General features: G+C 39.6%; 1 protein-coding gene across 7 annotated transcripts in view; it reads right to left on the reverse strand.

The window, feature by feature from the left end:
- Window positions 1–780: 780 nt before the first annotated feature.
- Window positions 781–12671, reverse strand: part of PEX5L (peroxisomal biogenesis factor 5 like) — a gene marked incomplete at its 5' end in the record, with an annotated part of 182541 nt that continues 170650 nt past the window's right edge. For all 7 annotated transcript variants that reach the window (XM_082655225.1, XM_082655226.1, XM_082655223.1 and 4 more), the window contains 5 exons: window positions 781–1084; window positions 7902–8059; window positions 8444–8609; window positions 9280–9477; window positions 10788–10858. In XM_082655225.1, the coding sequence (XP_082511351.1) occupies window positions 880–1084; window positions 7902–8059; window positions 8444–8609; window positions 9280–9477; window positions 10788–10858 (798 nt within the window). In that variant the 3' untranslated portion in view covers window positions 781–879. The remainder of the gene's footprint in view (window positions 1085–7901; window positions 8060–8443; window positions 8610–9279; window positions 9478–10787; window positions 10859–12671) is intronic.

The raw sequence follows: 12671 nt of genomic DNA on the forward strand, positions 1-12671 counted from the left end.
GTGAAGAGGTACTACTTTATCTCTTGCTTCAGTTCATACAGTCCCAGAAAAGCATGTGAATAAGATCTGTGTTTGACATACTACACCCCATGTCATATCTGCTTTAAGAAAAACGTTCCTTCAAAACCCTACGCTATGAAAAACTATTTTCAGGAATTGTTATTTGGTCCGTTGATCAAACAAGGCTGAGTTCTCTAATCTTTTACCTCCAGGTTAAAAATTGGAGCAACAAAACAAAACTCCAGCAAGGCAAAAATATTAAAGTGCATATATACAATCCCAGAAAAGTTTTGATTGGGAAGAGCAAAAATTTCTAGTGCAAAAACTGCTTTTGCCAGCAAAGCTCGCTCTCTGGAATCAAAGGGCAACAATAAAAGTTAAAATTGGAACAGGTTTAAGCAATGCCTCTCTTTAGTCAAGAGTTAATATACGTGCATGCACCTTGGCCCAAACTATGTTCAATTTGGTAAAAGGGGGAATTTCAGGGGACAGTTCAGAAACACAATTCCCTGATCCAAGGCAGTGCTTTCTCCAGGTGTCCCATGAGCAAGTTCCTTAGATGTGTCATCAGCTGCAAGTGGGGACAAAACCCCAAAGAACTTGCAATATGCTTGCAGCTTCTGAAGAGTATTCACACGGTTACTTAATCTTGGTTTGTGTCTATCAATTCTTCTTCTGAGCCCGACCTTGACTATATAATGTTTTGTGCTTTTGGATCTGAACAGAGACTGGGCATTGTCTGTAGGAATTCCCTTGGGTTATATCACCATAGCCTTTTGAACATCCATTTTATCCTTTTTGGAATTCATAATGAAATAGTTTTGCGTTTCTCAGTACAATTACACAGATCAGGGATTCTTTTTATTTTTTTCTTTTCCATCAAGGATCCAAGTTGAAAGCTCTCAGGAGGACATCCAGGTCACCGAGATTAGCTGCCTGGAAGAGTTCCGGTTGGTCCATCAGAGAAAGGGCAATTCTGAGGGCAGCCCAGATATTCCCAGAGATTGCAGGATGAGGAACTTGCTGTTGATTCCTGCTCTTTCTTTGCAAACTGAGGGCAGTGAGAAAATTGCTGACCGCTTCTCTAAGAGGGTAGAAAAACAGGCATTTAAAAATGCAACAGATTTCAGAGTTAGCAAACTTAGAAATAAATGAATTAAGTTATCTTAGTCTAAAAATCCTAAATCACCTCTCTGGTGTTTTGGATCATCAGGTGAACAACTTTCTGATTCTCTCATTATTCCTCTGTGAAAAGTCATTGTTAAATATAGTGAAGTCAGAAAAAAGGAGAGCAAACTTTATTTTAGGTATGTCATGTGGGACAGGAAGAATAATAGCAAAACCATTGCTAACTCATTAATGCATTTGATTTTCCCCTACTCCAGGAATGATTTGAAGACTCAATACATCTGCAGATGTGATTTATATAACCAGAGGAGGCATCTGGCCTTACTCAGAAACGAAGTAGCTTAACTTTTCTCATTAGTTTAAGTTTTCTCGAAGTAGGAGGCAGCCGGGCTGAGTTGAGTTTTTTATCAAAGCAGCTGGACTTGGATCCCAGTTGTTTAGCCTTAGGCATATTTCTTCTCCAAGCCTCAGTTGCCCCGGCTGTATTACAGGGAGAATAAAAGTCATTTTAAAGCCTTGCTGTGAGGTGCAGCTGAATCATTTATGTGAAAGCTCCTATCATTAAGTTAGGTCAGTAGTTCTTCATGTGGTCTGGGGATCAGTGAGGTCAAAATTATTTTTATAATAATACTGAGATGTCATTTTACCATTTCACTCTCATTTTCTCATGAATATACAATGGAATTTTCCAGTGACTATATGATGTGTGATATCCCAATAGACTGAATGCATAAGCAGAGGTGAGAATGTGTCTTCTATAAGCAACATATTAAAGAAATTTGTAAAAATGATAAAAGAGTGTCACTCTTCACTAAACTGTTTTGGAGAATAATTTTTTAAATAAAATATATAATTCATGTTAACATGTAATTAGTTTATTTTTAAATGAATCTCAAACTTTTCTCTGTTTCTAATATGGTAAATATTGATAGGTGTAACCCACATAAACAAAAGCCCCTCGAGGTTCTCAATAATTGTTAAAAGTGGAAAGGGGTCCCAAGAATACAAAGTTTGTGACCCACTGAGTCAGATGCTGTCCAGAGGCCTAGCTCCCGTGGTCCATTACCGTGCTCTGTTGCTTGCGTGCCCGGTGTACCGGCCGGGACTGCCCCCTTCAGCTTTCCTGTCACCTAGGAACGTGTAATATGTATCTGACAAACTTGTCTTTGCTAAGAATGAGGCCTCTTTCACTTGTATCTTCTGTACTCTTCTTAAAAGCTTTTCAAAAGCTTTTTTTGATCTCATTTAATTCTACGAGGTAGTCACTGTTTAGCATCTGGTAAGAAACCATAAAGAAAGCGAGGCTGGATTTCTGATTCCAATGCACACAATCCAGGCATTTGCTCATCTATATTGTTAGATCTGCCCAGAAGTAAAGGGCAGTTGGGGAATGGTTGCGCTGTAGGTAGCAACCTGGGTAATGGAAGGGAGTGTTCTCATCAGCCCTCTTCTGGGTTTCTTGTAATCAAGGAAGAGAAGAGGATTGATAGCAGATGCACACGGAGAGTTTACTTTGGAGGCCCTTTCTGGCTTCCTCGGCACAGGAAGGCAGCTCGAATGACAGTGACTCCAATTCCTCTCATCATCCTAGGCCTGTAAGAACTCTGGGGAAGGAAGATGCTGGAAGGCCCTCCTGCATGCCCTCCCGCACAGGCTGCTCCTGCCCCGATGTGTGGCACTGGTCTCCGAGGGCCGTGGAGAGTAACAGAATAGTCGAACCTGTTAGCCTCGTCAAGCAACTCCAGGTTTGCTCACGAAGATAGTCTAAACCTTTTCCCCAGCTTGAGAACTCAAGAGGCCTTTGAGGGGACTCAGAAGACTACGTGTACAAGTGGGAATAGTTTTCAAATGCTACACACATATATGTATGAATAAGTTTAAATTGTTTTAAATGTTATGTCACGATTAATAAAAAGCACATTCATTTAAAAGTATTCTTCATTTTATAGTAGCTCTCCCTCATTATACTAATACTAAAAACATCACATATCAAATGGGATGAGATTTCTGTTTTTAATTAAAAAGAGGTCCTCACTTTTGAAAAGGTTAAGATTTTTTTGTCTAAGTTCTACTTTGAAGTTCCTACTGACAAAAGGGTAGCATTTTAAGCTCCACCCAGGTTTCACGCCAATTTCCTCTCCTTATTTCAATTGTATACAGTAGGAGGAGAGGGCTCGCCTTTGACTCTGTACAGAACGTGTGAGATGACAAATAGCGCATGTTATAGCTACATACACAGACACCTGCGGTTCTTGAGGGAGAAGCCCCAAGACTGGTGGATACCAACTCCTGGCTTTCTTCTGGGCCACATCTCTATTGAGGGTTGTTATTTCCTAAGCACCCACTTATACCGCAAGTGAAACTTATTTTCAGAATGCATTTAAGGCTTATGTCTCTCTTGATGGCCTTTTTTCTCAGGAAAAAATGCAAGATGTTTATTACTTCACAAAATTTCCCATATTCTACATGACAATAAAAGACCCACACATTTTAGCCAAAACACTTTGCTCTTCCAAAGTATCTGTCTGATTCAAGTGGACAGACTTAGCAAACAAGAATACAGGATGCACAGTTAAATTTGAATTTCAGATAAACAATGAATAATTTTCAGTATAAGTACATCCCATGCAATATTTGGGAAATACTTATCTTAAAAACATATTTGGTATTTATCTGAAATTCAAATTTAGCTGGGCATTCTGCATTTTATCTGGCAACCCTAAAATTGACCTGCTTTTATACAGGAGACTTTCTGCTTGAGATAAAAAATTCACACCTCAACAAAGTTTGTCCATTTCTACCTATTATGGATTTTCATGGCCTCCTGCAAATAGTTGCCCTACTGAGTCTTACATCTGTGAATGTCAAGAAAATATTTTATTGGCCCCTCAAGTATTTTTTTCTACACTAAGGAGTTACAATTAAAACTCATCCTAAAGCTTTAGAAAATTTACATGCTAAAGGAGGCCTTTCTAAAGCTTAATGTGTAAACCAATGAAATTAGAACACTCACTCCCTCATACCATACACAAAAATAAAAAACTCAAAATGGCTTAAGGACTTAAATATAAGATATGACACCATAAAACTCCTACAAGAGAACATAGGCAAAACATTCTCTGACATAAATTGTACCAATGTTTTCTTAGGTCAGTCTCCCAAGGCAAAAGAAATAAAAGCAAAAATAAACAAATGGGGCCTAATCAAACTTATAAGCTTTTGTACAGCAAAGGAACCATCAACAAAACGAAAAGACAACCTACGGAACGGGAGGAAATGTTTGCAAATGATGCAACCGACAAGGGATTAATCTTCAAAATATACAAACAGCTCATACAGCTCAATAGCAAAAAAACATACAACCTAATCAAAAAATGGGCAGAAAACCTAAACAGACGTTTCTCCAAAGACGACATACAGATGGCTAACAGGCACATGAAAAGATGCTCAACATCGCTAATTATTAGAGAAATGCAAATCAAAACTATAATCACACCGGTCAGAATGGCCATCATCAAAAAGTCTACAAATAATAGGGACTTCTCTGGTGGCACAGTGGTTAAGAATCTGCCTGCCAGTGCAGGGGACATGGGTTCGAGCCCTGGTCTGGGAAGATCCCACATGCAGCCGAGCAACTAAGCCCGTGTGCCACAACTACTGAGCCTGTGCTCTAGAGCCTGTGAGCCACAACTACTGAGCCCACGTGCCACAACTACTGAAGCCCATGTGCCTAGAACCCATGCTTCTCAACAGGAGAAGCCACCGCAATGAGAAGCCCGCGCACCACAACGAAGTAGCCCCCACTCACTGCAACTAGAGAGAGCCCACGCGCAGCAACGAAGACCCAATGACCCAACACAGCCAAAAATAAATAAATAAATTTATTAAAAGAAAAAGTCTACAAATACAAATGCTGGAGAGGGTGTGGAGAAAAGCGAGTCCTAGTACACTGTTGGTGGGAATGTAAACTGGTGCAGTCACTATGGAAAACAGTATGGAGTTTCCTTAAAAAACTAAAAATAGAGCTACTGTATGATCCAGCAATCCCACTCCTGGGCATATATGTGGAAAAGATGAAAACTCTAATTTGAAAAGATACATGCATCCCATTGTTCATAGCAGCACTATTTACAATAGCCAAGACATGGAAACAACCTAAATGTCCGTTGACAGACGAATGGATAAAGAAGATGTGGTGTGGTATACACATACATACACACACACACATGCACACACACAATGGAATATTACTCAGCCATAAAAAAATAAAAAAGAACGAAATAGTGCCATTTGCAGCAACATGGATGGACCTAGAGATTATCATACTAAGTAAGTCAGTCAGAGAAAGACAAATATATGATATCACTTATTTATGGAATCTAAAAAAATGATACAAATGAACTTACTTACCAAACAGAAACTGACTCACAAGACACAGAAAACAAACTTATGGCTACCAAAGGGGAAACGTGGGGGAGAGATAAATTAGGAGTTTGGGATTAATAGATACACACTCTATATATAAAATAGATAAACAACAAGGATTTACTGTACAGCACAGGGAACTATATTCAATATCTTGTAATAAACTATAATGGAAAAGAATCTGGAAAAATATTTATCTGAATTACTTTGCTGTACACTAGAAACTAACACAACATTGTAAATCAACTATACTTCGATTTTGTTTTAAAAAGGCCTCCTTTAGTGAACTCAATATGTCTATGTGTACATATGCATTTATTTACATCTCTCCTTGCTCCAAAAGAAGGGCCTAAGGTGTCATAAAGTACATAAGAACCAACCTAGTCAGTGAATAAATGTAGTAAAGATAAAATCAGGTTAGGGAAATCAGACAGAGCCAGGAATGAAGCTAGTATATGGAACGGACAGCACAGATTTGACTCCGGCCCTTTGTGGAGCTGCGGTAAAGAGGGCCTCTGCAGTGGCACATTTCACAACATCCACAAAATAAAACAAACCTGCTGCTCAGGAATCACTCAGCTATTCTTGGTTTTGACCTAAGATCCTCATAGAAGACAGAGTGTAATCCAGTGACTAATGTTCTCTCTAAGATCCTTTGAGTATAAATGCAGCAACTAGTTTCTAAAGCTTCAATATTTGCCAGTGGCACAATGCTCTAACGCAGTTCAGAGACAGCAATTCTTCAGATGTCAAAAGCCCGCAATCCAGTTATGCAGTTCTCTCATGACTTATCTAAATAATAATAATAATCATGATGATGATGGCAATGGTAACACTCATAATAATAGTGCCTACTAGGTATTGAGCATCTGCTCTGTGCTAGGCAATTACATTTAACCTGCACAATAAGCCTGCAAGGGGGATTCCCCGGTGGCACAGTGGTTAAGAATCCACCTGCCAATGCAGCGGACACGGGTTCGAGCCCTGGTCCGGGAAGATCCCACATGCCGCGGAGCAACTAAGCCTGTGTGCCACAACTACTGAGCTTGCGCTCTAGAGCCTTCGAGCCACAGCTACTGAAGCCCACGTGCCTAGAGCCCGTGCTCCGCAACAAGAGAAGCCCGCGCACCGCAACAAAGAGTAGCCCCCGCTCGCGGCAACTAGAGAAAGCCCATGCACAGCAACGAAGACCCAGTGCAGCCAAAAATAAATAAATAAATAAATTTACTAAAAAAAAAATAATAATCCTGCAAGATAGATACTATTACCTCTTTGTTTTTATGAAAGTGAAGAAATTGAGGCTCAAAGTTATATGCCCAGAGTTATAAAACCAGTAAATGGCAGAGCTATGATTTGAACCCAAGTCTGTCTGATCCTAAGAGCCTGGCTCTTTCTGAGAATGAGAAAGGGTTTACATTTTTTGTGGAGTTTAAAACTAACAATAATTTCTTTTTTTTTTTCCAATTATGAAAGTAATACCTGGTTTAGAAAATAGAAAAAAATAGGAAAAGAAAGAAGAAAAAAATCACCCAAACTTTTGGTCATTTATGGTCTGTGTTGATTGATGGGGGACAGAGGATATAGACCTGAATGATAATGAGGAGGTCAAGAGAGGAGAGAAAGACATTTCAAACTCTAAACCCACCATTTAAAAATCTGTTCCTTTTTCTTTTAATAACTAACTTTACTGGTAAATTAGGTTTAGAACAGCGGTCCCCCACCTTTTTGGCACCAGGGACCAGCCTCCGTAGAAGACAATTTTTCCACAGCCGGGGGTGGGGAGATGGCGGTGACGCGGGCGGTGACGCAGGCGGTGACGCAGGTGATGGGGGCAGCAGATGAAGCTTCGCTCTCGCTCACCCACCACACACCTCCTGCTGTGTGGCCCGGTTCCTTACAGGCTGCGGACCCATACTGGTCTGCGGCCCGGGGGTTGGGGACCCCTGGTTTAGAAAACCTGAATTCTTGGTTGTGCTTTGCCAAAAACTGGCCTTGAGACCCTCTTGAGTCATTCTGCTGAGTTCCCTCGTTCCCACCCCGCCATGGTTCTTTTCTTCCTTACCTGGGAAATGAAGGGTTGAACTGCTCATGTTTCTCAGAGTTGCCCTTGGGGGTGTTAAAAACGCAGATGACTTATCCTAAGCCCCAATCAATCAAAATCTCTGGGAGAGGGGCCTGGGAATGTACATTTCACAAGATGCCCCAATGATGGATCTGAAGGTTTGAAACTTACTCTTAACAAGAGGAGATTACAAAAGGAGGTATTTTTACTGGGAAACAACCTTTCAGATTATTTAACCTCAGCCCTGAGCGTAGCTCTTGGTTGTTAGCCTGCTGCCGTACTTTACCTGTAGGCGCCCAGGTTGATGCAGCTTATCCCCAGGTTGTATCTGGACCGGATGAAGCCTGGCTGAATCTCCAGCGCTCGTGTGTAGGCCTCCACGGCTTCCTCGCTGCGGTCTCCGTTTGCCAAGGTCGCCCCGAGGCGGTTCCATAATGAATAGTCCTGATGACAAAATTAGAGCTCTCTAACAACCCCTAGAAGCCACAATGACAGAGTATTCCCCTGTTCCCTGCTGAAAGATGATAGCTAAAACTGTATCCAATGTTCATGGACAAGGGCCACGACAGGTGAATTACTCAAAAATCTTTATGGACAACCCTCTGAAATGACTTTCATTCGTCAAAGAGCAGCTACTATTTGATGCTGTCAGGCAAATCATGTTTCTATTTTAGGTATCTAAGTATTAACAGCCACTGTAGCATATCAGTACTGATCACTTTAAACCATTGGATGCAGGGAAATAAAGTGCAGCAGAAATGCACAAAACGTAGCCTGTGAAAACTTATTTTTAACAGAGAATCTTATGGTTTCTTGCTGTGCACTTACCTCTGGCCGAACAGTTAAGGCAGCATTAAATGCATCTATTGCTCTATTAAATTCTCCCCTCAGGTGGAACAGTACCCCCAGACCTGTCTGTAGGTCTGGGTCGATCATATCTCCATTTTGGTGGGCAGCTTCTAGATATAATTCCTTCACTCCTTCCAGAACAGAGCTACAAGGGAAACAAGTTAGATTTGTAATCCAAATAGTCTGAACATAAGTGACTTACTAGTATGTTTGCTGTTTCAGGGGATGAGACTGGAAAAATCTTGCTTAAAATATCTTAGCTTAATGAGAGGACTATTAATATTGTAGGTTAAAAAATACCTGCTGATTTTCACGAAATATGTTGTTGTACACAGATAAGACTGTGCTAAGTAAGGTCTTGATGAGGAGAGTTCCATGGACCCTATGATGACAATGTAGAAAACCCCAGGGCTAAGTTTACCAAGGCTTGAGTGAGAATTTAACATCATGATTTATTGCTGATAGAAACAAAATTCCCAGAAGAAAGGACTTTCCTTTTTCCCCACACCTAATTCTCAGGCTTTACAAAACTTGGCACATTGGTATTTATTATAACTTATTTTAGGTTAATTATATGTCCAGAGCATTTGGCTTTGAAATACGGTACTCAGATAAACGTCTGGGAGTGTCCACAATGTAGGTCATTTGCCCAAAGTTTGGCTCTGGTCTCGGCATCAATCTCTGTGGTCAGTGCTGCTCTTCCAGCAGAATGCTGTCCTACAAACCATCCTGAAATGGGTGGTGGTGGGGACCGAGGCTCATTAGTTGCCCTGAAGGTGATTGTGTACTCGGATGTAATTTAATGAGAAGGATACCTATCAACGGGAGACTTTGACATCCGCCGGGTGAGGCCTGGAGACCCCTTCTTGCTCTTCACAAGGTATTTGTACTTTGGATTTTGCTTAATCCAATTTTTTAAAGCTTCACAGGCATCCTGCTGATGTCCGGTGTTAGTGTAACTCACAGCCAAAGCCATCAAAGCTTTCAAGTTGTTGGGCTGCAATTCTAAGCACCTGAAAGAAGGCAAAATAAAAGCCAATTTCAGATTTTTTTTTTTGGAGCCAGAGTCTGAACAGTTCTTTAGAAAATTTGAGGTCTCAATTAAATGGTGCAAAAACATTGCTAAGTTTATGTTGTCTCTGGAAATACCGTATTTATCTGCATGAAAATTGGGACCTCTGCACATTTTTAAGAAAGTTAAAACTCAGCCTGATTAGTGCTAGATTTGGTAATTTTAATGAAATGGTTTAAAAACAATAGAAAATGAGGCTAATCCTGCATATAATTTATTAGTAATTAGTTTATCTAATGAGAAGTAGGGAATATCACTATTTTAATGCCGATCTACTATCAACATATTAAATGTATCTTGTCCACAAAGCAAACTGACTTGAACTAAATTTGGATGTTAAGAAATGAAAGACTGTACAGTGTTACATAAAGGAGAGGGAAATTCCCCATGTTTCAACTACTAATGTGGGTTTAGGAGGCACGGGCTACAGCTGCTCTCCCTCATGCTACCCCACTGGCCGCTGGCAAGGGCTTTTCAAACTTTGATGTGCATGAGAATCATCCGGGGATCTGGTAAAATGCAGATTCTGATCTAATAGGCCTGGGGGTGGGGGCAGCCTGAGGTTGTGCAGGTACAACAAGCTCCCAGGTGATGACGATGCTGGTGATCTGTGGATAAGACTGCTTAGCAAGCCCTAGACAGAACCTATATCAGTTCTTTAGGAAGAGATTACATATATATGGATGTATAATAAATATACATTTATTTATTTATAAGAAAGAGTAGGGAAAGTGAAAGTCTATTTGGTAGGGGCTATTTTCCCAGGGTTTAAATAGGAGCTCTAATCAAGGAAGATGTGATTCTATGCCCACCAAAGTAGTCTAGAACTTAAGTCAGGGGCTCAGGATGCTGAAACTATCTCAGGAGATTCTCCATAGACACATGGAACTAAAATTACATTGAGATTATTCTGAGTATGTTTTTCCTGAAGAAAACTTTCAGAGGCCACAAAAGGCTAGAAAGCTAAAAAGAACTATTGATTCAACGAGTCTACTTTATGACTGCTTTTGACATAGACTCTTTTGTGCCAACGAAGGCCAATTTGTAGTTGGTAAAACACTGCAATTGAAGAACACGATGTCTTCATAAATTGTTTTCCAGAGCTAAATGGAAGTAATATGTGGCATCTTGGCACTTATCCTGGTCACATTTTTACGGTGTACTTAAGGGTCAAAGGACAAATCTGAAGCCACAGGAAGTCCATTAACAGGTGTCCACCAGGCCCATGATTTTGCACTTAGCTTCATCTACCTCTGGAGGGCGACAATAGCTGCTTGTTCATTTTCATTCTCTGCCTGGGTTATCCCGAGGAACTGCCATGCCTACAAAAAACAACTGATGTCAACATTACAAGAGTAAGCAGAATCACTCATGTGCTTTAGTTGGTTCGTTTACATGTGACAGATCCCTCTGTGCAGAGCAGCCTGTCTCGGTTGTGAGAGTCTTGTAAAAGGGAAAAACATCACACGCATTTCTTCATTCAAACTCTCTTGTGACATCTGGGTCAAGATTCTCCGTCATTATTTACAAACTCTAAGTATTTATTCTCTCCTGTGGCTCATGGAAACCTCTGAGTTTCTGAGATTTCATGATATTAGGTATCCTAAAATCAAAAGATAAATATATAAAACGATGCATCTATCAGGAAAAGAGGTAGAAAAATAACTCAGAAATGTAGCTAAGTAGTCTGAAGTTTACAATAAGGAACCTCAAGATGTACAAAATAGAATTAGTTTGTATAAATGAAAGTCAAGCAGTTATTATAAGAGGTAACAGGAACTTTAGGAACTAGGGGAAACAAAACGAACCCCGCTACAATGTGTTCACCACTTAATATAATCATTGTTAAAAAGCATAAAACACATATAAAATGCAATATAATGTATATATACTTTTATAGCCTACATTTACACTTTATATTACATTATCAGCACTTTCATGTTTTTATAAAATCTCCCTTATATTTTTTAATTTAAATTTTGTTAAACAGATACCCCATTATTCCCTCAACCAATTCCCCTGTTCCTCTACGTTGTTTCTAATCCTTTGCAATGGTCAATAATGTGAAGAATATCTTCAAACAGATAACGTTTTCCGCATCTGGAATGAAAATTTTTAATATAAAAGATTTCTACTTATGTACTTATAAGAACAGTACTTCTTACACCATTACAAGCGCAATACGCATCAACAAAGCCTCTCTTTACACACATTGTCCTCAGATTTGCTGGGGGTGTATCAGAGTCTTAGGGATTTTAAAAGATTTGCATAACTCTCTTCTTTGAGAAGCAATGCTATGAACATTTTAAAACAGAACTCTATGAAAACATAGGGAGTCATCTTAAAGTCCTGTAAAAATTGTATCGGCTTTTTCCCTCATGGGTTATTATTACACATACCATATAAACTCATAAAAAAAATACTAAGTATTTCTCCCCCCAGAATATCAGTGATTCTTTTAAATCTTTCAAACATATACAGAGCAGCTTCTAATTTGATTTCACCTTTCATACATCTTAGAATGCTTCTTAAGAAAAGATTGATGAAACAGTCTTTCTCTGGGGGCATCTTCCTAGCCTTTGGGTGTGGTGTCATTTTTACCATTCACAGATCGTCCATTATCTTAGCGTTGGGCTCTCCATCGATTGAGAAGCCCTGGGTCCTGGTCTAGGATCCATCAGTTACCAAGTGTCCTCATTTTCTCAGTTATGAATCTGGGATAATAATGTATACCTTTTTATTAAACTTCCCAGGGTTGTTGCGTCAAATGATATAATATATATGAAAACACATAGCACTTAGAAATGTAAGATGACACTAGTTTGTTGGGAGGGTTGTAGTTTCCTCTTAACGCAATGACTTTCTCTTCTACATTGATACTTAGATCTTTTAAAAATACCAATATTTTGGTTCAGAATTCCAACTCTCAGTTCAATCTCATTTCACTGTCAACATTTTGACTAACAAGATACTAGGTGCTTTAAGTAGTATCAATAATTAGTTTACTTGTTCTTTCTATACAAACTAAGTACAAACAATAATAATGATAAAGGCTAAACATTGATGTGCCAGGCACTAAACTGGGCATTTTATTTGCATGAACTTATCCTCACGACACCCAATGAGATAGTTATA

Source organism: Grampus griseus (genome assembly GCF_964374135.1).
Source record: "Grampus griseus genome assembly, chromosome: 5".
NCBI lineage: Eukaryota > Metazoa > Chordata > Mammalia > Artiodactyla > Delphinidae > Grampus > Grampus griseus.